The sequence below is a fragment of the Elephas maximus genome, chromosome 1, assembly GCF_024166365.1.
Source record: "Elephas maximus indicus isolate mEleMax1 chromosome 1, mEleMax1 primary haplotype, whole genome shotgun sequence".
In the NCBI taxonomy this organism is placed as follows: domain Eukaryota; kingdom Metazoa; phylum Chordata; class Mammalia; order Proboscidea; family Elephantidae; genus Elephas; species Elephas maximus.
In genome coordinates, this window is record NC_064819.1 from 231,219,689 (window position 1) to 231,243,770 (window position 24,082).

Below are 24,082 nucleotides of genomic sequence, written 5' to 3' on the forward strand. Positions count from 1 at the left end.
AACTCGGGTAGGCCACAATTTGCAGTACTGTGTGATTAGCCACCATTTTGTCATCTGATGTGATTTTCCTATGTGTTGTAAATCCTACCTCTATGATGTTAATGAGGTGTGATTAGTGGCAGTTATGTTAATGAGGCAGGACTCAATCTACAGGATTGAATTGTGTCTTGAGCCAATCTCTTTTGAGATATAAGAGACAAGTGAACAGAGGTGGGGGGGCCCTCATACTACCAAAAAACAAGAGCCAGGAGAAGAACGCATCCTTGGGACCCAGGGTCCCTGCGCTGAGAAGCTCCTCCACCAAGGGAAGATTGAGGACAAGGATCTTCCTCCAGAGCTGAGAGAGACAGAAAGCATTCCCCTGAGGCTGGCGCCCTGAGTTTGGACTTCTAGCCTGCTAGACTATGAGGGAATAAACTTCTCTCCGTTAAAGCCATCCACTTACGGTATTTCTGTTATAGCAGCCCTAGATGACTAAGACAACTTGTTTTAGTGGGAAATATTTGAGTTTTCCTTCTCTGATAGGTTTCTGCCTTATACAGGTTCCGGCTTTCGCAGGTTTTACTGTATTAAATATCATATTTACTAGAAAAGAACCCACAAAGTCAGAAGGATTAAGGAAAAATATATTTGCTAGTTATAAAAAAAAAGTTATAGATGGTAGCAATAGGAAGCCAATAATTAAACATAATTTTCATTAAAGTTACAATATAGCCTCTGGATATTTTATTATTCATAAGTATTTATTTAAGTTTCATTTTTTTATTAGTTTTATTATTTCATCATATCTGACTTGCCCAGTCCATTATATATGACATGCTGACTAAACACAACATAATTTCCATAAGCCAAGGGGACTCACATATCATTACCTGATGGTTTGGATCGTTGATTTGGCTCCAGGGTGGGCTTCATGGCTCCCCTATGGAGTCTCTTTCCTCTAAAACTTTCTTGTCTTGGTACAGCCCTCTCTCTATGTACCTTCCTTCGTAAGCTGTTCTGGACAGAGAGTCTTTGCCTACAGGGGCCCTCTGAGTCTGCGAGGCACTTGGTCCCTGGAGCTCATAGTACTCCAGCGACCCTTGCATGGCCCCAGAGCTGCCCTGCCCATCTGTGGGCCCCTGGGATGGGCGTTTGTGCTTCTTATGCTCATACATATCCAGTCTCTTCTCAACCACCTCTCGGATCAACACTGCAAAGTTACACAGACAGAAATCAGTACAATTTTTCATTTCATAGTAGTTACAGTGCTGACTTACAGATGAGTATGAAACATTCACCAGGCCTTATCCTTCCTCACACACTTCACACACCTCTGTGTCACTTAATACATTCAATATGAATTGTATTTTCTACCTGTTTTAACAGATTACTTACAAAATAATGTTAACACATATTAATACTGATCAAATTATAGAAAGATCAAAAATAATACTGAAGCTAAAAATCTGCAACTTTTGTTAATATAATCAACATATTAAAACTGTGAAGTTAATACTTTGTGCAATTTAAATTTTCTACTGAAAATTTTTAGAGATGACTTTTAAAGAAAAAAAAAGAACTTACTGTCAAGTACTGTTCTTCCCACCATGCTGTGTTCCATGGTTTTGTCAACTTCATTCATTAGCCATGGAAGGAATCCCATCTCAATATCTGTATTACAAAAAAAAAAAAAGAGTAAGCTCATTAGTTTGATTTTTATGTGAATCATTACAGATAGGAAGAATCTGTGCTTTTTTCGTAATGTGATGGATTCATCAACACTGTTTTCTTAATACAAAATGTTAAATAGACCCATTACCAAAAAGAGTTGCCATCGAGTTGATTCTGACTCATGGCGCCCCCATGTGTGTCAGAGAAGAACTGTGCTCTGCAGGTTTTCCATGGCTGATTTTTCGGAACTAGAGCTTCTGCTATATATGTTCTGGTCAGTTTTCTTTCTACTGCACTAGAGAAACTATTTTCAGAATCATGAGGCTTTCTTTGGAGTCAAAGCTTACTTCATGTGTTGTACTTTGAGGTGAGTCAAGGAGGCAGGTGGAAGATGTGGACTTGGGGGGCAGAGCTCCAATCCAAACAGCACAAATTTGGGATTGGGCCACGCCAGTCAAAAGAAGATGCCCACCTGTGCCTAGGGCCCGATGGAAGCTGATCAGAACTTTTTTTTGAGGGCAGGAGGGGTAGGCATCTAATTATTTTTCAACACAGTGACAATGGAGAATAAAAGACTATTATCTTCACAACTATAAATACTTTTAATCTTGGGCATGGATTTCATTTGCAAGCTTTTAAGTGATGTATAACTGACTTTTTCTGTAGGTCAGCAATCCAGAATAGGAAATGCTTACTGACATCTATGACTCACAGTGTGAGGCCTGGAAGAAAGAACACTGGCCCTGCTGAGTCAGAGTTCCAAGTGAGTCTGAGACCTAAACAGGTCTACTGACCAGCTTGAGTATTTTGAAGCAAAACATTTAGCTTCTCCTCTTGAAAAATGCGGATTATAACTGCTCTATCTGTCCGACAGCTAAGCATGCAAAGTGCGATGTTGGAAAGTACAATAAACATTTAAACTAATGATACTGTCTGTATTCTGATCTCTAGGAAAACTGAATACGTATCAGTGAAAATTAACATTATTAACACCTGCTCCAAAATACTACTGGCCAAATGAAACAGGATTGAACAACCAAGCCTTATGGACTTAAGTGCTTTTTAACTTCAAGAAGGAGGGTGGTCGTGTGAAGATGGCAGACATCTTACCCTTCATTTGGCCAGACTAGCTAGGAGGGGCGGCACTGGGGAGATGCTAAGAGATAGCTGACAGGCAATGGGCTCTACAAAGGCTCATATCAGGTCTTCTTTTTTAATCTCCGACACCTAACACAGTGCCTGGCACAGTCTCCTTTTAGTTAGAAGCCAAACTCTTAACCACTGGGCAACCAGGGCTCGGAGCACCCACTTAGTGCGTGTTAAATGAATGAACGACCTCAACAGCTGGCCCCAACGGGTTTCTGACTGAAATAAAAAGTCCGCTGAGAACACGTTTACCAACAGCTGCTTACACTTACATAGTGCTTTACAGCTTACACGAAGTTTTCACATACACTGTGACTTTAACTCCCAAATAATCCTCATTTCAAAGATGAGGAAGATAAAAATTACAGAGCTAGTCAACGATGCAGCTGGGGCCTGAACTCAAGTTTTTGACCTCAAGTCCAATTGTGGACTATCCAATTTTACTTCTCAATAAAGAAAAGCTAACATCCTAAAATCAAGATCCTATAACACACTTCTTATTAGTATGTACTTGAAGCCACTGTAGTTGACTTTTTGATTTGTTTCAGAGACTGAAAGAATCTAGTTGAAAATAAAATAGGCATGAGATAAATCTGAACCATTAAGAGGATGCTTATTAGAACGGCGAATCTAACAAAAACCTCCACAAACCTCTTTCAATGGGATCATAGAAGTAGCCACCATCCCTGAGGCTACCAAACACTGATGGAAGAAGGTCCGCCAGGAAACGCTGAGCAAAGACCCGAGCGGCAATTTTTTGTGCAGTCTCCTTATGCTTGTGTACTATTTCCCACTGCTGTTGCTTACGACGTTCCTGTCAAGAGAAAAGCATTATCAGAGATGGTTACTGAGCTACTACGTCCTCTCCAAACAATGAATCCAGTGAGGTTAATGTGAGGACGATTCTGGAAGTGTATCTGTACTTAAAAAATGGACAGCAAGGCGTCTATCTATTAAAAAGCTCATTTTTTAAAATCAAGATTGTAATGAATTGCATCAACTAATGGATATTGAATTCAGAAAGGTATAAAAGATGAAGCTTGAGGTAAAACTCTTCTGATCCATTTTTGAGTAAAATAATTTCAAGAAATACATGCTTGACTATATGGATGGTATCAGAAGGATAAAGATGATTATATCCATTTTTAATCAATATCATCACAAAGTATTACTGACACGAAAATTTTAGTTGCTTAGACATCTTCCATTAAAGAATTTGGGCCAATGAATCAAGTTGTTTGTAATAATTCTTTGAATTCATGAAGTTGAAATGGTTCTGAAGATTTTAAGAACCTCCTGTGTTTTGTTGTTGCTCTATGTAGACCATACAATTATCTATAAAGCTAATGGTTGTCTCTGCTGCCATGTAATTAGTATATTTTCTAGTTAAATCTATTTTCAAGGTTTAAGCAAATAAAAGTCTAGATGATTTATATTCTTCATTCACTTCAATATATTTCTTAATAGTAAATAAGTATTCTCTGATAAAGAGCCCTGATTATTTCAACAAACTTTATTTTGTCTATTTATATTTGTAAGCCAATAGTCTTGCATTTGTACAATCCTTACCATAAACCCCATGCTCTTTACACAATTATTTAATTATTTATTTTGGAGGAAAGTCTAAAGTTCACTTGATTAGGTATTGAGTAGAATTTCCCAGGACTAACCTTCACAGTAGGTTAGGCTCTTTGGGAAATCGTTTTAACTCTTAGGTACTGGGGCACCCTCTTATCATTTGCTCATTCAGTGTACAACACACAAAAAAAAACAACACAGGGTGACAGTTAATGCCAGAACTAGAAGATTCTCCAAGATGTCTGAGTCTAGTGCTTCCTGACTGAAAGGTCACTGGCGTATTTTAAAAACTGGATTAGAAAACTTTGCTTATGGGAGGTTCTTAACACCTATAACCTGAAAATTATTCTATAAGGACTCAGGTAGTGGTGGTGTATCCTCAAGGGTATAGAAAAGGGTCTGGCCACAGGGGGAAAGACCTAGATTCTGGCTAGATCCTCTGCTTCTTACCCCTCTCCCATCCCCAATACATTCCGCTTTGTCCTTCCTTCCACTTTTTCTGCCACTGAGTTGGAAAAAGCAATTAATTTCTTTCTCTAGGACTCCTCATATTTAAGAGTCTCTTCAGACATATGTAATTTAAATTATTTCATTTAGGAACTCTTGGAAACTCAATTTATGTCAGATGGAATCTAAAGCATGTAATTCAGTCCATGAAGGATCTATTCATAAAAGAGGAGAGACCTGAGCGATACATACTATAGGTCTTTTTCTAACATGTTTCCAAAGATCTTATGACATACCCAGTATACCACCCAGTGCCATCGAGTCAATTCTGACTTATAGCGACCCTACAGGACAGAGTAGAACTGCCCCATAGAGTTTCTAAGGAGCGCTTGGTGGATTCGAACTGCCGACCCTTTGGTTATGACATAGCACATGTAATTCTGAATGTGATCTTTTAAATAGCCAAAGATTATCTAAGAAAGAAAACTAGAATCTGTACTTTTTCTTCTCGGTGTCGTCTCTCCTGCTCTTCAAGTCGCTGGACTTCAGCAAGTTCGATATTCCGTAGTTCTTCATATGCATACTGATTGGCCCGCAGGTTGGCCAGCTCCTCTTCTTCCATTACCTCCAGGAGAGACTGCTCGATGGTCTTTCCTACCAAAACTTCTAGCATTGGTGTCACTTCAAGGTCAAAGTCGAAGAGCTTAAACATACAAAACAAAGCAAATCTAAAATTGTAATCATGAACTGAGTGCCCAATAAAAAATATAAAAAGAACAATGGCAATAGTGGGATATCATCTGAGTGTCTTCTGTGTGCCAGGCACTGTGGTGGTGCTTTACCAGTGGTCTTTAATCCTCAAAGTAACCCTTCGAGAAACATCGGACAGTATTTTGTTCAAAGGCAAAACTCTATTAAGTCGAAGTCACAAAAGTCAGCAAGATGAAACCTGATAGTTGACAATTTTAACATCAAACTCTGACACCCAAGAGAAATATTCTGTCTTTCTTATTCTCTGCCTTTTCTGCTCAATATTTACTGGTTGTTTTTGATAACAGTTTGATGAACTAAGGAACAAGAATAATGGAAATTTTGGTGATTCATCTCTAGGATTTAGAGGCAAATATACTCTCCTATGTTTCTGAAGATATTTTATTTCAATGACAGTTCTTTAAAGCTTCTTTAAGTCTTAAATCATTTAAGTCATTGTGCATATAATCATTTCCATCTGTTCTTCAATTTCATAAACTGCCCTACTTATGCATTCCATACTGATAAAAATGTAATTATTTTAAAGTTATTTTTAACACAGAGAGATTGTCTTCAGAAAAGTTCAGTATTATACAAGCAACTAATAGGGGCATCTTATTTTATACCAGGATGTTATTTTTCCTTATTTGGTACAAGTCTACCTAATATACATACATAAAAAAAAAAAGCAGTACACAAACAAATCAAATGTTTATATATTCCGAAAACATTTCTAATGATTTCATTCCTGATCAGCAAAGAGGAGAAATGAGAACATAATAATTTAAAACATTTCTAGTATTGCAGGAAAAACTCTTATAGATAGCATCTTGATTAAATTTAGTAAGTAAAATCTTTGATTGTGAAGCGGTTCTAAAACCGAAAACCCACAGCCGTTGAGTAGACTGAAACTTGTTTCAACCCTAAAGAACAGAACAGAACTTCCCCATAGGGTTTCCAAGGCTGTAACCTTTATGCAAGCCGACTGCCACATCTTTCTCCCATGGAGTGGCTGGTGGGTTCGAACAACTGACCTTTAGGTTAGGAGCCAAGCACTTTAATCACTGCACCATCGGGGCTCTTTGAAGTGGTTCTAGCACATCCTAAGTTTTTAACTAAACCTAACTTTAATTCATTTATAAAAAGATAGAGGGAAGCGCAAAGTATGTACCTCACCTCTCCCTCCAGTATTTGGGTGGCCACGTCTTTGCCAGTTTTGGCAGGAATAAAGAGTGGTGTTGGTGGCCTGTCCAAAAACGCATCTGTCTGGCATTCCATATCAACTTCTATTATGCGATCAGCAATTTCTTCAAGGTATAGTTCTAAGAAGAATACACACACACTGAGTCTGAAATTCTCGTCTACTTCAAGCGTATATGTGCATTTTGAAGCTTTAGCTCCTGTAGGATAGAATTAAATGCATCAGAAAGTAAGTCTTAGAAAGAAAGTGCTCAAATGTGGAGTTCAAATCTCATATTGAACTAAGAGTTTTTATGTATTTGGAAGACCACAGAACATTTATTGACTGTTGAGAAAGCACTGAGCTTTGTGTTTGAAAATGGAACTAAGAAAGAGTACAAGACCAGGGCTGTGTATTAGATGCAAAGTATAACTGGTAGTGGAGAGACGATAATACGTGCATCTGATTAATAACATGATAATGTGTAACAATTTGGAAACTCTCGGATTTTTTAAAATCATGCCCTATGTCTTCATGTTACTTAATGTTCTCTCTACTCTATAAACATATATGAAAACGAGTTTCACCTTAGAAATAACTCATGAGGCAGGGGCAGTGTGGTATCATGCCAAGAACATGAGCACTGGAGTCAGATGTTGAACATAGGACCTAGCCAAGTTATATCCTCTCTGGGCCTCAGTTTCTTCATCTGTAAAAGGGATCATAAGATCTGTCTTATGGAATCTTTATAGTAATAAAAGAAGATACATAGGTAAAGTACCTAGTATAGTCTCTGAGATATAGGAAATATTCAACAAAAGGTGGCTGCTATTATGTCATTTATTATTCTCGTGGCATAACATAAACATGAAACCTAACAGAGTTATAACTAAATCGGCTAATCACAAACATACACAGATTCTAGAGTTGGCCTCAAGGTAGGGGAGAAAGAGTAGAATGGTTCTCTTCCTTTTGCCCTTACCACCTGGAAGGAACCCTGATGACTCCACTCACCATCTTGCCAGGGTACCAGATGGATCTTGAGTAGTTACACTGGTCCAAGGAAAACACCAAGTATTGTCTGATTGCTGAGATTCTGTCAAGAACACAGCTAGACCCTATGGGTTAGGTAAGCCTCCATAGCATCTAGAATAGTTAGACAAGTAGGAAGAAGCTGGCACTGGCCTCAGGAGAGCTGTGTGGCCCTGCGGAATGTACAAAGTGAAAGGATTTGAACAAAACGTGACAGTGGAAGGGGCCTTGGTGAGGGGGATGGGACTCAGATCTGAGTGGGTCTCTTCCTCTCAGAAGGCAAGTAAAATGCCAAAATAGACTCGGTCCCCATCTCACACTGCCCTGCAAGTCCTGATGAAAAGCCCAGGGACTCATGCTGGGGAATGAAGAGAAAAAGTGAGAAATAATCCTAGTTTAAGAATAGAATACGTGACCATTCCACACTTCCAGCCATATCCAATATAACAACATATACTGCTCCGCACCATGTGACTGGGGAAGTATGGGGAAGCATGCGAGATACATAAATCATATAGAGAAAGGCCAAATAAAAATGAACTGCAAAGAAAAACTGGGTAAGCCAATGGCAATGGAAACACACCTGTTTGCACATCCACGTGCTTTCTGCCTTCCACAGGTTCAGGAGTGCGTGGTCGGAGCTGTTCTTGGGCTCGCTTCCTGGCGAGGGCCCTCCTTTTAGCCTGCTGCTGCCTCTGAAGTTCGACAGGATCCGGCTGCCCACCCTAAGGGTGACGGAAAAGGCTTTTACATTTCTCATACAGACCTGCCTTCCAAAAATAATTCCTAGGTAGTATCAAAGCATCTGTCATGATAACACGTCCAGATTATTAGTGACCGGATGATTAAAGTTTTACGGGAACTTCGTCAGGTAATTACAAAGATGTCTGACAGCATAAAAATAACATCGAAGTATGGCTGTTAACTGGGATAAACGGGTTCAGAATCCTATCTAATAAACGATCTTTCCTTACTCAAGTATTTTAATGCATAAATTCCTCTGGTGTGTTGTAAAACTGATATGAATATTCAGTTACAGTAAATTCTAATGTGTAGTTAAGAAACTGAAAAGCACTAGATTTTTTTCTAAATCTGAATTTCATTTGAACAGAATTTCCTTAAAAAATATTTTAGTTCACAAAGAAAATATCCTCAGTGCAAATGAAGCCTATCCAAGTATACAAAAAGACAACTGATTAAGGAATTGTTACTGTTGTTAGGTGCCATCGAGTCTGTTCCAACTCATAGTGACCCTATGTAGAAAAGAACAAAACACTGCCTGGTCCTGTGCCGTCCTCACAATCTTGTTATGTTTGAGCCCATTGTTGCATCCACTGTGTTAATCCATCTTGTCAAGGGTCTTCCTCTTATTTTGCTGACCCTCTACTTTACCGAGCATGATGTCCTTCTCTAGGGACTGGTCGCTCCTGATAACATGTCCAAAGTACATGAGATGAAGTCTCGCCACTTCCAAGGAGCACTCTGGCTGTATTTCTTCCAAGACAGACTTGTTTGTTCTTCTGGTTGTGTATGTGTATGTGTATGTGTATGTGTATGTGTATGTGTATGTGTATGTGTATGTGTATGTGTATGTGTATGTGTATGTGTATGTGTATGTGTATGTGTATGTGTATGTGTATGTGTATATATCAACTGGAAGACCAGTTAATACGACTATTATTCAAATTTACACACCAACCACTAAGGCCAAAGATGAAGAAACTGAAGATTTTTACCAACTTCTGCAGTCTGAAATTGATCAAACATGCAATCAGGATGCATTGATAATTACTGGTGGAAACAAAGAAGAAGGATCGGTAGTTGGAAAACATAGCCTTGGAGAAAGAAAGGATGCCGGAGATCTCATGATAGAATTTTGCAAGACCAATGACTTCTTCACTGCAAATACCTTTTTCAACAACGTAAGTGGCAACTACACACATGGACCTCACCAGATGGAACACACAGAAATCAAATTCACTACATCTGTGGAAAGAGACAATGGAAAAGCTCAATATCCTCAGTCAGGACAAGGCTAGGGGCCATCTTCAGATCAGACCATCAATTACTCATATGCAAGTTCAAGTTGAAACTGAAGAAAATCAGAACAAGTCCATGATAGCCAAAGTATGACCTTGTGTAAATCCCACCTGAATTTAGAGACCATCTCAAGAACAGATTTGACGCGTCAAACACCAATGACCAAAGACCAGACGAGTTGTGGAATGACACCAAGGACATCATATATGAAGAAAGCAAGAGGGCATTTAAAAGACAGGAAAGAAAGAAAAGACCAAAATGGATGTCATAAGAGACTCTGAAAATTGCTCTTGAATGTCGAGTAGCTAAAGCAAAAGAAATGATGAAGTTAAAGAGTTGAATGGAAGATTTCAAAGGGCTGCTTGAGAAGACAAAGGAAAGTATTATAACGACATACGCAAAGACCTTGAGATACAAAACCAAAAGGGAAGAACACACATTTCTCAAGCTTAAAGAACTGAAGAAAACATTCAAGCCTCGAGTTGCAATATTGCAGGATTTTACAGGGAAAATATTAAACCCAGGGAGCATCAAAAGAAGATGGAAGGAATACATGGAATCACTATACCAAAAAGAACTGATTGACGTTCAGCCATTTCAGGAGGTACCATATGATCAGGAACTGGTGGTACTGAAGGAGGGAGTCCAAGTTGCACTGAAGGCACTGGCAAAAAACAAGACTCCAGGAATTGACAGAATACCAACTGAGATGTTTCAACAAATACATGCAGTAGTGGAAGCCCCCTCTTGTCTATACCAAGAAATTTGGAATATAGCTACCTGGTCGATTGACTGGAAGAGATCCATATTTATGCCTATTCCCAAGAAAGGTGATCCTGCTGAATGTGGCAATTATTGAACAATATCCGTATCACACGCAAGCAAAATTTTGCTGAAGATCATTCAAAAGCGGCTGCAGCAGTGTATTGACAGGGAACTGCCAGGAATTCAAGCTGGATTTAGAAGAGGACGTGGAAACTGGGATATCATTGCTGATGTCCGATGGATCCTGGCTGAAAGCAGAGAATGCCAGAAAGATATTTACCTGTGTTTTACTAACTATGCAAAGTCATTCAACTGTGTGGATCATAACAAATTAGGGATTACATTGTGGATAATGGGGATTCCAAAACACTTAATTGTGCTCATGAGGAATCTATACATGGATCAAGAGGCGGTCGTTCGAACAGAACCGGGAATACTGCATGGTTTAAAGTTAGGAAAAGTGTATGTCAGGATTGTATCCTTTCACCATACCTATTCAATCTGTATGCTGAGCAAATAATCCAAGAAGCTTGACTATCTGAAGAAGAACGGGGCATCAGGATTGGAGGAAGACTCAATAACCTGCATTACGCAGAAGATACAACGTTGCTTGCTGAAAGCGAAGAGGACTTGAAGCACTTACTGATGAAGATCACAGCCTTCAGCATGGATTATACCTGCAATACATCCTACTTGGTCATGGTGTATACTACTTTTAACATATCGCTAAATTCTATTTGCTAATATTTTGTTGAAGATTTTTGCATCTAACTTCATGAAAAAATATCGGTCTGTAGTTTTTTTTTTTTCTTCCTTTGTCTGGTTTGGGTATTGGGGCACTGCTAGTCTCATAAACCAAGTTTGGAAGTACTCCCTCATTTTTTATTTTCTGGGCAATATTGTATAGAATTGGTGCTAATAATTACTTAAATGTTTGGTAGCATCCTCCAGTGAAACCATCCGGGCCTGGAGATTTTCTTTTTGGAAAATTTTAAACTAGAAATTCAATTTCTTTAGTAGTTATAGGACTATCCAGATTATCTATTTCATACCAAGTTGAGTTTTGGCAGTTGACAGTTTTAAGGGTTCATTTCATCTAAGTCATCGAATTTATGTTAGTTTTGTAGTATTCCCTTATTATCCTTTTAATCTTTTAATGTGGGAAGTGGAGGGTCAACTCACACTGCCTTGTCGCCATGTGGGGATGGAAGGTCAGCTCCCACCCCAGCCTTGGTGACACTGAGGGGAGGGACAGGGCAGTTTTTCTGTTGGTGTTAGGCTAAAGTAGGGGTAACATTGTCAAAAGGTGTTCTGTTCTGCAACGCTGCCCTTTTCCCAGTTCTTTGACTAGAGGAAGCAGGCTTTCTTGGGGCTGACCCTGTTGGTGGTTTCAGGTTAGAGGCTTCTCCAGTGCTCTGAATGGGATATGTGGGAGATCAAAAAACAAAACAAAAAAACTTAGGGAACTCATTGCCATTGTGTTCAAGTCCCAAAATCCCTAGCCACTGCACCTTCTGCTTTCTAACTTTCAGAGTCTTTCCAGGTTTGTTTGTGTTATGGCTAGGGTTTTTACAGGAAGAACGAGAACTAGGAAGGAATAGGTGAATCCCCACCTTGTCTGAAAGTCTCAGTGGAGACTTTTAAGGTATGGTGCTAACTAGCTAACTAAAACCTGTTGCCGTTGAGTCGATTCCCACTCATAGTGACCTTGTAGGACAGAGTGTTAAAAAGCAAAGAAGTCACCTTGAAGACTAAAGTGCACCTGACCCAAGCCATGGTGTTTTCAATCACCTCATCTGCATGTGAAAGCTGGGCAATGAATAAGGAAGACTAGAGAAGAATTGACGCCTCTGAATTATGGTATTGGTGAAGAATACTGAATATACTATGGGTTATGGAAGAAATACTGCCAGAATCCTCCTTAGAAGCAAGGATGGCAAGACTGTATCTCACATAGTTTGGACATGCTATCAGGAGGGATCAGTCCCTGGAGAAGGACATCATGCTTGGTAAAGCAGAGGGTCAGCGAAGAAGAGGAAGACCCTCAACAAGATGGACTGACACAGTGGCTCCAACAATGGGCTCAAGCGTAATGGCAACTGTGAAATCCCATAGGGTTTCTAAGGCTGTAATTTTAATGGAAGCAGGCTGCCACATCTTTCTCCCATGGAGTGGTCAGGGGGCTCGAATTGCTGACCTTTCGGTAGGTGAGCGCTTAACCAATGTGCCACCAGGGCTCCATTAGTTGACTAAGAAACCAAAAATAGAGATGGTTCTATTTTCTATATCTGTACTAGGTATGCCAGCGTTTCTGGTACCATCACAAGAAAATGCTGAGGCATATGTCCATATCAAGTTTGAGGTGCTGATTCCAAACGCTGGTCCCTGGACTGACTGTATCAAAACTACCTACAGAAGCTTATTAAACATGCGAGTTCCTGTGTGTAATCCTTGGAGGTTTCAGTACAGTAGTTCTAAGGTAGGACTAAAGCATGTATATTTTTAATAAATTTTCTAGGTGATTCTGATGCACACACAGGTTTAGGAATCACTGCTTCAGGTGAGCTAACATTCCACGTATATCCATGTGGTGCTAGGCACTTATACATTATATACTGCTTATAGATTAAATTAACTGTATTTCAGTTCTGTGCTAAGAAATCATCACATTCAGTACCATGTCATGCCTTACTCAGCTTTGTATCCTAGGTACTCAGCAGAAGACCTAAAATGCATTAAGTATTTGTAGAGTGAATTAATGGAAAAGAAGCATAACTCAGAGGTTTTGATTAAATAATGACATAGCATTAGAGTATGAGCTAACCTAAGCAAGCTTCTAATGGTGACCTAAATGTGTCAGACCAGAACTGCTCAAAGTGTGGCCCTCAGATTAGTGCCATCCATGAACTGCTGGCACAGTTCTGTAACAATTTAAGTACAGAAATTGAGAGTAAAAGCTTATAAACTTTCAGAGCAATTGTGACAACTAGGCTTTTTTGAATCTAATAACAACTGAGCCTTGTATTTTGCGTGCCTTTTTTTCCATTTCATTTTTCAGTAATTCATCTTAATTGTATTTTTAAAATGTTTTGGTCTGCAACAAACAAACAAACCAGGCCTTCACCCCAGATACTCTGGGAAGCCCTACGTTAGACCATTCAAATTATACTAACCAGCGGCAATGTCTGTAGAGCGTAAGTGTTGCCTCGGATCACTCTTCTGTCATACATTATGTTTCCAAAATGCATAGGTTCGTCATCTCTGCAAAATAAAAATTAAAAAAAAAAATTTTTTTATAGCATATTTTAAATAACTTCTTTACTAGAGTGTTGGTATCTGTAAACAGAACTCATTTTCAGTAAGAGTTAGACTAAGATGAAAATACTTAGATTTTTGTTTTAGCACAATCCAAAAAATAAGAAGACAGCCGGCTACCATTTGTGGAAAGCGTATTATAAGTCAGGCCCTTCACACACATTATTGTTTTCTTACTTGCTCTAAGTCTTCAAGTTAGATAGTACGATTCCCATTTGATAGAAGTGGACACAGACTCAGAAAGCAATCTGCCCGAGGTCACTTAGCGAGTAAGTGCCGGAGCTGCATTTAGACTGTAAATCCACTGGGACTACTGAACGAACATATGTGACAATGGCCCGTCTTAAAAGGCGCCTGCCCTAAAGGACTGAAAAAAGTTTGATTCAAGGATTTGAAAGTGACATTAGTAGAACAATCTGGCTTAAAAAATAAGTCAGATTTCTCACTGTTCTTTAAACTCAATGATATTTTTAAAAGTTATTGTTTTTTAAATATTAAAAATTTTAATTCCAGCGATCAGAATGAAACAACAATGAAAAACACAGCCTGGTATTTTCATTCAAAATTCTTCAAATGATATCCTATTTATAGCTATGAAACCAAACACCAACTGTGTACGAATTAACGGTCCTCTCTCAGAAATGATTTTGAGAGGGCGGTAAGTTGCTTACTTATCACATGCTGAAGCCGCTAATGAACGACCTGATTCCGTATTATTTAAAACCCAGACAGGTTTCCCTCGTCTTGCTGGCCCTCTGCGCAGTGTCCAGCTCAGCTGGCCACTCATTCCTGAAACGCTTTTTCCCAGCCCGTTGACTCCGCTGCAGTCTTCAGATTGGTTTCCTGCTGCTTGGCTGGCCTTTGTTTGCTGGCTTCTTCCCAGACAGGAGGGTTTCTTCAGGGCTCCACCTTCTCTTGTCCTCAGCTGACCTCATCCATTTCCAAGGCTGCAGTTAGGATCCTGATACCTAAAACTCCCAATTTTACTGTATCTTTGGCTCAGACCACTCCTCTGAGCTCCAAGCATGTATACCAATTGCCCACTGACATCTCACTAGGATGTCCCCAAGGCAACCTCAAATTTCAACCATTCAACTAATTATCATTTGTCACTTCACCTCGTTACATCTTCAGTGTCCCCTATCTCAGCAAATGGCACTGCTGACCACCCACTGGCTCAATCCAGAAGCCTGGCTGTCATCTCTGATTCTTTCCCCTTACCCACCCCCACACCCAGCAAGTCCTTTCGACTCTGCCCCCAATCTCTCTCGTACCCACTCGCTGCCCACGGCCGCCGCTGCCTTTTACCTGGATTACTGCGGCGGTCTCTCAGCAGCCTGGCCATTCCAACTGCCGCACACACCGCGGCCACCGATCTTTCGGAATGGAAAATTCAAACGACGCTTACTTGTTTAAGCCTCCTACTGCTAATCACCGCCACCTGTCTGTCAGTTTGCTGCGCTGTGGTGGCTTGTATGTTGCTGTGATGCTGGAAGCTATGCCACCAGTATTTCAAATACCAGCAGGGTCACCCATGGTGGACAGGTTTCAGCAGAGCTTCCAGACAAAGACAGACTAGGAGGAAGGACCTGACAATCCACTTTCAAAAAAAAAAAAAAAATTAGCCAGTGAAAACCTACGAATAGCAGCGGAACATTGTCTGATATAGTGCCAGAAGACGAGCCCCTCAACAATGAGGATGGCACAACAGTGGGCAATGTTTCATTTTGTTGTATGTGGGGTCGCTATTGCTCAGAAACGACTCGGCATCTAACAACAGTGCTAATTAAATTAATAATGCAGAATAATTTTGGGCCCATGACGCTACCAAAAAACAAAAATCCATAACCTATTACTGGTGAGGACACTGGAGGAAAGGTAAAGTGATCCGATCGTATTAAAAGTACATATGGCCACAGAAATGCCAGGTCTAACAGGGGAAACAATGTATAGGGGTAAATGGGAGCACTCTGTACTCTCCACACAATTTCTCTGTGGCATCAGGAGCCATCTAAATTCACAAGGGGGAGACAGAAACACCATCAGCACAAAGCTGATTCCTATGAGGTGGAGGCCAGACGTATCTCCGCTCTACAACGTTTTCACCATTCTGACACCAGCTGATCTCCCCCCAGCACTCTCTACTTCTCTACTGGGTTCATCTGAGCCATCGGAGCGAGGAGAGAGGCCATTCCTTAAAACCACCTAAAATTACATTTGCCTCTAAAGCTCCCTAAAAGGTGATAATTTTAGAGCCTCCTTGAGTCTTTTCTTTACCTACCTGCACATGTCTAAAAGTCCTTATAAAGCATCAGATGTTAATGGTTTATAAGGCTACTGTTGTTAGCTGCCGTTGTCGAGTTGACTCCGACTCGTGGTGACCTTATGTGAACAGAACGAAACCTTCCCTGGTCCTGCATCATCCTCGTGATTGCCAGCATGTTTGAGTCCATCGTTGTGGCTAATGTGCCAACCCATCTCACAGAGGGTCTCCCTTGTCTTCGCTGGCCCTCTATGTTACTCAACATGATATCCTTCTCTAGCGATTGATCCCTCCTGATAAAATGGCCAAAGCAGGCAAATTGGACAGCGTTCTGTTGTGATCCATAAGGTTTTCGTTGGCTAATCTTCAGAAGCAGATTGTCAGGTCTTTTTTCCTAGTCTGGAAGCTCCCTGAAACCCGTCCACCATGGGTGACCCTGCTGATATTTGAAATACCAGAGGCATAGCTTCAAGTGTTACAGTAGCACGTAAGCCTGATAAACTGACAGATGGGTAGTGGACAAGGCTACTAATATACCAATATTCCCTAACTCATTCCTACTTATTCATAATCACTAAATGAGATCAAATCCATTCCTGTTTTGATACGGAAATGGATGAAGAAAAAAGGGCATTCATTGGGTAGGACAAGTGGAGAGAACCGGAAAATCTAGAAAAAGCAAAGATAAACATTAAAGAAGGCTATTCTGTCTAAGGCCACGACTGTATTATCCCACTGCTGCTGTAACAAATTACTACCAGCTTTGTGGTTTAAAACAATATAAACTTATTATCTTACATGTCTGCAGGTCAGAAGTCCCAGATGGGTCTCACTGGGCTAAAATCGAGGTATCGTCAAAGCTGTGTATTCCTTTCAGAGGCTCTAGGCGAGAAACTGTTTCCTTGTCTTTCCAGCTTCTAGAAGCTGCCTGCATTTTTTGACCTGTGGCCCTTCCAGTAATTGCATCACTCCCATTTCTGCTTCCATTGTCATATCTTCTCCTCTGACTCTGACTCCATACCTCCCTTATATAAGGACCCTTGTGATTACATTGGACCCACCTGGATAATCCAGGATAACCACCCCATCTCAATATCCTTGACTTAATCACATTTGCAAAGTCCCTTTTGCCATGTAGGGTAACATGTTCACAGGTTCTCGGGATTAGGACCATTATTCTTTGGGGGACCACTATTCTGCCTACCACAATGATTCAACTGGGCAGGATCAAATAAAAAATATATTCTAAGGTAATTTTGTCCATTTATTTACATTTAAGAACATTGTTATTTCATTAGAAGGGCTATAATCCTTTACCAAAGGATTCGTGAAATAAAGATGACGTTATTACAATTTGCTTTGGCCACGTGCCTTGTTATGGATTGAATTGTGTCCCCCTCAAAATATGTGTTGTAAATCCTAACTTCTATGCCTACAGTTATAATCCCATTTGGGAATGGGCTGTCTTTTTTATATTAATGAGGCAGGATTAGTGTAGGGTGTGTTTTGAGTCAATCTCTTATAAGACATAAAAGCAGCAGATTAAGGAAGCAGAGATGGGGGAAGACAGATGTCCAGTTACATGGAGATCTCCAAAGAGCTAGGAAACAGAAGTTGAGGAGATAGGGACCCTCCCCCAGAGAAGACAGAGAGAAAGCCTTCCCCCAGAGCCGGTGCCCTAATTAGGACTTCTAGAATCGACACTGGGTTTTGGGGAGCCTCCTAAACTGTAAGAAGTCGGAATCGACTCAACGGCAGTGGGGGTTTTGGGTTAAACTCTAAGAAAATAAACTTCTGTTTGTTAAAGCCATCCACTTGTGGTATTTCTTTTATAGCAGCACTAGATAACTAAGATATAGTTAAAGCTGAATTTAATGGAATTTATTGTCACTTAACTACCAACAAGTACATAAAAGATGTATCATATTTTATGTATTATATTCTTTTGCTTGTAAAATGAGAAAACTGGTATTTAAGATTTATGATTCTAAGAAAAGGGGGAATCTTGGCTGATCTTTGGAAGCAAATCGCCAGGACTTATACCACCTAAACCACATTAGGCTCGTGTTAAACTTAAATTTTTAGATTCTTTCCAAATGGACAATCAGGTACTCCTGTGATTGACTTTCCACACTTACAGAACTTTAGTCATCCAATTACATTTCATCTTCTGATTTGAGCCTAGTTACACCCTCTACTGGAGCCCTGGTGGCACAGTGGTAAGAGCTTGGCTGCTAACCAAAATATCAGCAGTTTGAATCCACCAGGCACTTCTTGAAAACTCTACACGGCAGTTCTACTCTGTCCTGTAGGGTCACTATGAGTCAGAATTGACTCGATGCAATGGGTTTCAGGGTTTTATACACTCCATCAAGGTAATTTGGAACTCTGACTCTTCTCGATCACATCCAGCTACCCATTCCAACCATGTGTCATCTGAAAGATTTAGCCAGTCGAACTATAAAATTTTGATCAAGACAGGGTCTAGGACTTTATAGGAGATCTTTCTCCAAATTGACACAAAAGCATACTCTCTTTGCATATGGTCTTCTGGTCACTCATCGGCAAGTTTAGCTAATAGTATTCTCCTGGACAAGGAACCCTGGTGGTTCAGTGGTTAAGCACTCAGCTGTTAACCAAAATGTCAGGGGTTTGAATCCACCAGTGGCTATGTGGGAGAAAGATGTGGCAGTCTCTTTCCAAGAAGATTAAAAAACAAAAACAAAACCAAACCCATCCAAACCCACTATGATTCCAACTCATAGTGACCCCATAGGATAGAGTAGAACCGCCCCATAGGGTTTCCAAATCTTTACAGAACCAGACTGTCACATCTTTCTCCTGCAGAATGGCGGAACCAACCTTTCGGTGAATAGCTAAGTGCTTTAACCGCTGTACCACCAGGGCCCTTTTTCATAAAGATTACAGCCTAGGAAACCCTATGGGGCCATTCTACTCTGTTTTATAGGGTAGCTATTGTCTCTGACGGCAATGGGTAGTCTCCTGGACCCTTTTCAATATTAATAAGGCTATCATTAAAAAGAAAAAAAAAAAAATTTTTTTTTTTTTTATCACGGAAAGGGAAACCCTGGTGGCCTAGTGTTTAAGTGCTACAGCTGCTAACCAAGAGGTCAGTGGTTTGAATCCACCAGGCGCTCCTTGGAAACTCCATGGGGCAGTTCTACTCTGTCCTATAGGGTTGCTATGAGTCGGAATCGACTCGACAGCAGTGGGTTTGGTTTTTTTTGGTTATCGTGGAAAGTGGTCTCAACTATTTTCTTCAAATTTAGATTTTACTATGTCTTCAGCATTACCTTAACACAGTCCAATCAATTAACTCTATCTATCTCCCTTCCTTCCCACAAGTATTTGTGCCTTATGAACTACCACTGATTCTCGTTTATCTTACTTGTTGGTCTGAACTGATAATAATGATCTGTAAGCAACTACCGTGAAACCTGTGAGAGCCAGAACTCAACTGTGAGAGCCAGAACTCAACCGGACTGCCTTGTTTTTCCAAGTTTTGCAAGTTTTCCACCTTTGGCAGGGTGTGGTCTTACCATTTTTCTGTCACCCGATTAGTGGAGAACATTTGAATTTTCCTTCTCTGACAAGTTTCTGCCTTACACAGGTTCCAGCTTTCACAGGTTTTACTGTATTTAAAGGCACCAGGTAGTGTTTTGGAAAGGAGTCCAGTTTTAATGTGAATCCTTTTCTAACGTACATAATCCTTTCTCACATTTTTCTATTTTTCTCTTCTTAAACTGGTAGACATCTCTTACTTAAAAAGCTCCCTGCAAGGTGCTTGGCATACAGCGGGCCCCCAATAAACATTAATTGACTCCAACTTTGTGGAAGGAGCCGATCCCTGAGCGTCAGGCCCAGCAGCTCCACACGGTATCGCTAAACGCTGATCGTCCAACAGCGGCCGCCCGCCCCCCTCCTGGCTTCATTCCTCCATGCCACGGGAGAGCTTCTCCGGGAAGAAAGTTTATTTCGGGAGAGTGCAGACAGGGAAAGCAGCCCGGCAGACCTCGCCAGGGTGGAGGGCCAGGGCCCCGGGATGGGGTGCAGGTGGAGACCACACAGGGTTGGTGTGGGAGAGCGGCTCGGGCACTCACGGCTGCAACAGGCTGTCCCGGTAACGGCGGCGCTGGCAGGGCAGGGCCCGGGGCCGGCTGGTGTAGGTGTAGGTGCCCATGGTCGCGGCGCTGTGGTCAGTCAGCGAGAGGGTCACGTCCGGCCTCGGGCCGCCTCCTTTTCGGTGGAGCTTGGCCTTGAGACAGGTGGGCGCTAAGGTGTCGTGAGAGCCGGAGAGGTGTAAGTAATGCCAGGGGCAGGAATTCCGCGACGCAAGCAGGGGCGGCAAGAAGTGAGGCGGGCGGGGCGGGAGGCTGCCGGGGCAGGCGGTGGGCGCTATGCTCGGCTCGCTCCAGGGAGCACAAAGCCGGCCCGCTGCTCGCACACCGGTTGCCAAGCAACGCGGAACTCGGTCCCTTCGCCTGACCTCCGCGAAGTTCCGGTTCCTGGCACGGGGCGCTTCCGGCTCCTGGCTCCGCCCCGCCGCGCCTGCGCCGCAAAGGCGCCTGCGCGCCAGGGGCTCTCTGGCCAGGGAGGCGGGGCTGGCGGTGGCCCCCAGCCCCAAGGTGGAGGGTGGCTCGGTAGGGCAGGTGTCGGCGTCATTCTCCCAGGCCCACGTGCTCCCGCTGGCTGCGCCGGCCTCTGCTGTTTCTCTTCCCGCCAGTGTCGCCGCCCTGCTGAGCCCCGAGCTGCCCCTGCGGCCGCGCACGTATGGCACCAGCTCTGTTACGTGCCATCGGGGCAGGGCTTCCCCGGGGCTCCCGGCACCCCCACCCTGCTCTGCCCTCGGTCCAGAGCCGGCGGCCGCTGCCCCGGCAACCTCTCAGTGCTGTCCCAGCTTCCCTCTCTGCTTACTTCTCTTGCCAGCACTTTGGAGGACCCTTGGGCGCATAGATCGACAAGGACCGCCCCACAGCCGTCTACTTTTGGGAAGGGGTGCGCCTGTCTGGTGGTTACTTGAATTTTTCTTTTAGGTCCTCTGTGTCTTAATTCATGGTCCCTGGGTAGCGCAAATTGTGCTCCTCTACCAGCCTGAAGGTTGGCGGTTTGAATCCACCCAGTATTGCTTCGGAAGAAAAGCCTGGTGATCTGCTTTCGTAAAAATTACAGCCAAGAAAGCCCTATGGAGCAGTAAGACGTGGGGTCGACACGAGTCAGAATGGACTCCAGGGCACCCAACAACAACAGCAACAACAAGTACATGCCTTAATCCATCAGGTTCTAGCCTCTGGAGAATGACACTGACTGAGCTGGGTCAGTGATTAGAAACACAAGTTGATTTGGTTGAGTGGAGCCCCTGATAGCACAGTGGTTAAGAGTTTGGCCGCTAACCAAAAGGTCCGCAGTTAGAATCCAGCAGTCGCTCTCTGGAAACCCTATGGGGTAGTTCTCTGTCCTCTAGGATCTTTTTAAGTCGGGAATCTTACAGCAAAGGATATACATACATATATATATATATAGTAGGCTATGTTAAAAATCTTGTAGTTTGACTAAGTGAAGTGTGATAATCGTTTGCATATTCATTTACTACTTCCATTCAGCTAAATGCTGTCTGGATTTGAATCCAGGTTGACAATTCACTAGCCCCATAACCTCAAGCAAGTTAATCATCTACCTAATCTGCAAATTGGGAATAATCGAATTTATCCCTTGGGGTTTGTTCCAAGGATTAAGAGAATTAATAAATGTAATACTTAGGACTGTGTTGGGTCAATGGCAAGCCATGACATTGAGATCTCCTTGGCCACTCCTGTGCTTTGAAGCTAATGATCTAAAGTAGATTTAAGGAATTGTGTAAATAATGCTAACAAAGGTGCATGATACATACTAGAGGTAAGAATGCTCCTGGAAAAATTTAGATCTGATTAATTTTAAGGTAATTTATGAAAGGGCTAAATGTGAAAATGGCACATAAATTTTGTGTTTGGAGAGTAATAACATTAAAAAACAATGGCTTTATTAAGATACAATTCACATACCGTACAATTCACCATTAAAGTGTACTGTTCAGTGGTTTTTAGTAAATTCATAAGGCTGCGCAACCATTACCACTTTTTTAATCCCAGACCATTTTCATCGCCCACCAAAAGAAATCCATTAGCAGCCACTCCCCATTCCTTCTCCAGTGCCTGTTGTTGGGTGCTGTAGAGTTGGTCCCAACCCTAAGTGTTGCTGAACACAATGGGTTTGCCACTTGTACTCCATTAAGAATAACTAGAGTCAAGTGGATTTTAAAGCAGACATAGTTTAATATGTGCAAGTAGGAGACAGTGAGATCACTCTCAAAGCACTGCCTCCCAGAGCAAAGTGCTGGGAGAAGTTTTATACTGTGCAGTAAAAGGCAACTTACACATATTCATCAAACTCCTGGGAAATAGCATGCATATTTAAAAGAAGGGCTAGGCTGAGGCTTAGCATGGAAGTGGGTATCAGACCTCTCACTTCTAAATTGGGTCTGGCTTTTATCTGGTGATGTGTGTCTGGCGTTTTTTTAGTTCCTTGACACCAGTTTCCTAGTTCCTAGGCAGGACTCATTATGGGATGGGGCTGTCCGGCAGTCAACCAAATCGTTTCTGCACCTGCACAGAATTCTGGTTTTAGTTGGTTTGCCTGAAAACAATCCTAAGAGGAAGTGTTTACGAAAATCTGGTTGCTTATCGTTTAAAATTTAGCCTCAGGTTGAGATACTGGTTTCTTCTTGTCTTCCCTATGCCATTATCTTGTTTGCTTTGGAATTTTTTTACAGCCTCTGTTCACAAGAGGGTTAATTTTACCTCAGGGCCCCATACCTGTATCTTACGTACAGTAGAATGAAACACTGCCTGGTCCTGTGCCATCCTCACAATAGTTGTGCTTGAGCCCATTGTTGCAGCCACTGTGTCAATCCATCTTGTTGAGGGTATTCCTCTTTTTTGCTGACCCTCTGCTTTACCAAGCATTATGTCCTTCTCCAGGGACTGATCCCTCCTGATAACATGTAGAAAGTATGTGAGCAAAGCCTTGCCATCCTTGCTTCTAAGGAGCATTCTGGTTGTACTTCTTCCAAGACAGATATGTTTGTTCTTTTGGCAGTCCATTATTCAATATATTCAATATTCTTCTCCAACACCACAATTGAAAGGCATCAATTCTTCAGTGTTCCTTATTCATCAACCAGCTTTCACATGCATTTGAGGCCACTGAATATACCATGGTTTGGGTCAGGCCCACCTTAGTCTTCAAGATGACATCTTTGCTTTTCAACACCTTAAAGAGGCCTTTGCAGCAGATTTGCTCAATGCAATGCATTGTGTGATTTCTTGACTGCTGCTTCCATGGCTGTTGATTGTGGATCCAAGCAAAGTGAAATCCTTGACAACTTCAGTCTTTTCTCTGTTTATCATGATGTGGCTTATTGGTCCACTTGTGAGGACTTTTGTTTTCTTTATGTTGAGGTGTAATCCGTACTAAAGGCAGTGGTCTTTGATCTTTATCAGTAAGTGCTTCCAGTCCTCTTCACTTTCAGCAAGGAAGGTTGTGTCATCTGCATAACACATGTTAATAAGCCTTCCTCCAATCCTGAGTCCCCATATGTAGTCCAGCTTCTCAGATTATTTGTTCAGCATACAGATTGAATAGATATGATGAAAGTATACAAGTCTGACACACACCTTTCCTGACTTTAAACCATACAGCATCCCCTTGTTCTGTTCGAATGACTGCTTCTTGATCTGTGTACAGGTTCCTCATAAGCACAATTAAGTGTTCTGGAATTCCCATTCTTTGAAATGTTATACATAATTTTTTATGATCCACACAGTCGAATTTCCAAGGAGCACCTGGTGGATTTGAAC

General features: G+C 41.7%; 1 protein-coding gene across 1 annotated transcript; it reads right to left on the reverse strand.

Annotated features, from left to right (window-relative positions):
* Positions 1–613: 613 nt before the first annotated feature.
* Positions 614–21,141, reverse strand: RSPH3 (radial spoke head 3). Its single transcript, XM_049874409.1, has 9 exons — positions 21,105–21,141; positions 20,291–21,056; positions 13,765–13,852; positions 8,370–8,511; positions 6,751–6,896; positions 5,324–5,527; positions 3,451–3,613; positions 1,567–1,653; positions 614–1,192 (listed from the first exon to the last, which is right to left on the reverse strand). Exons 1-9 carry the CDS (start codon positions 21,139–21,141, stop codon positions 912–914), a joined length of 1,914 nt encoding a protein of 637 aa, XP_049730366.1. The 3' UTR covers positions 614–911.
* Between the last annotated feature and the right edge of the window lie 2,941 nt (positions 21,142–24,082).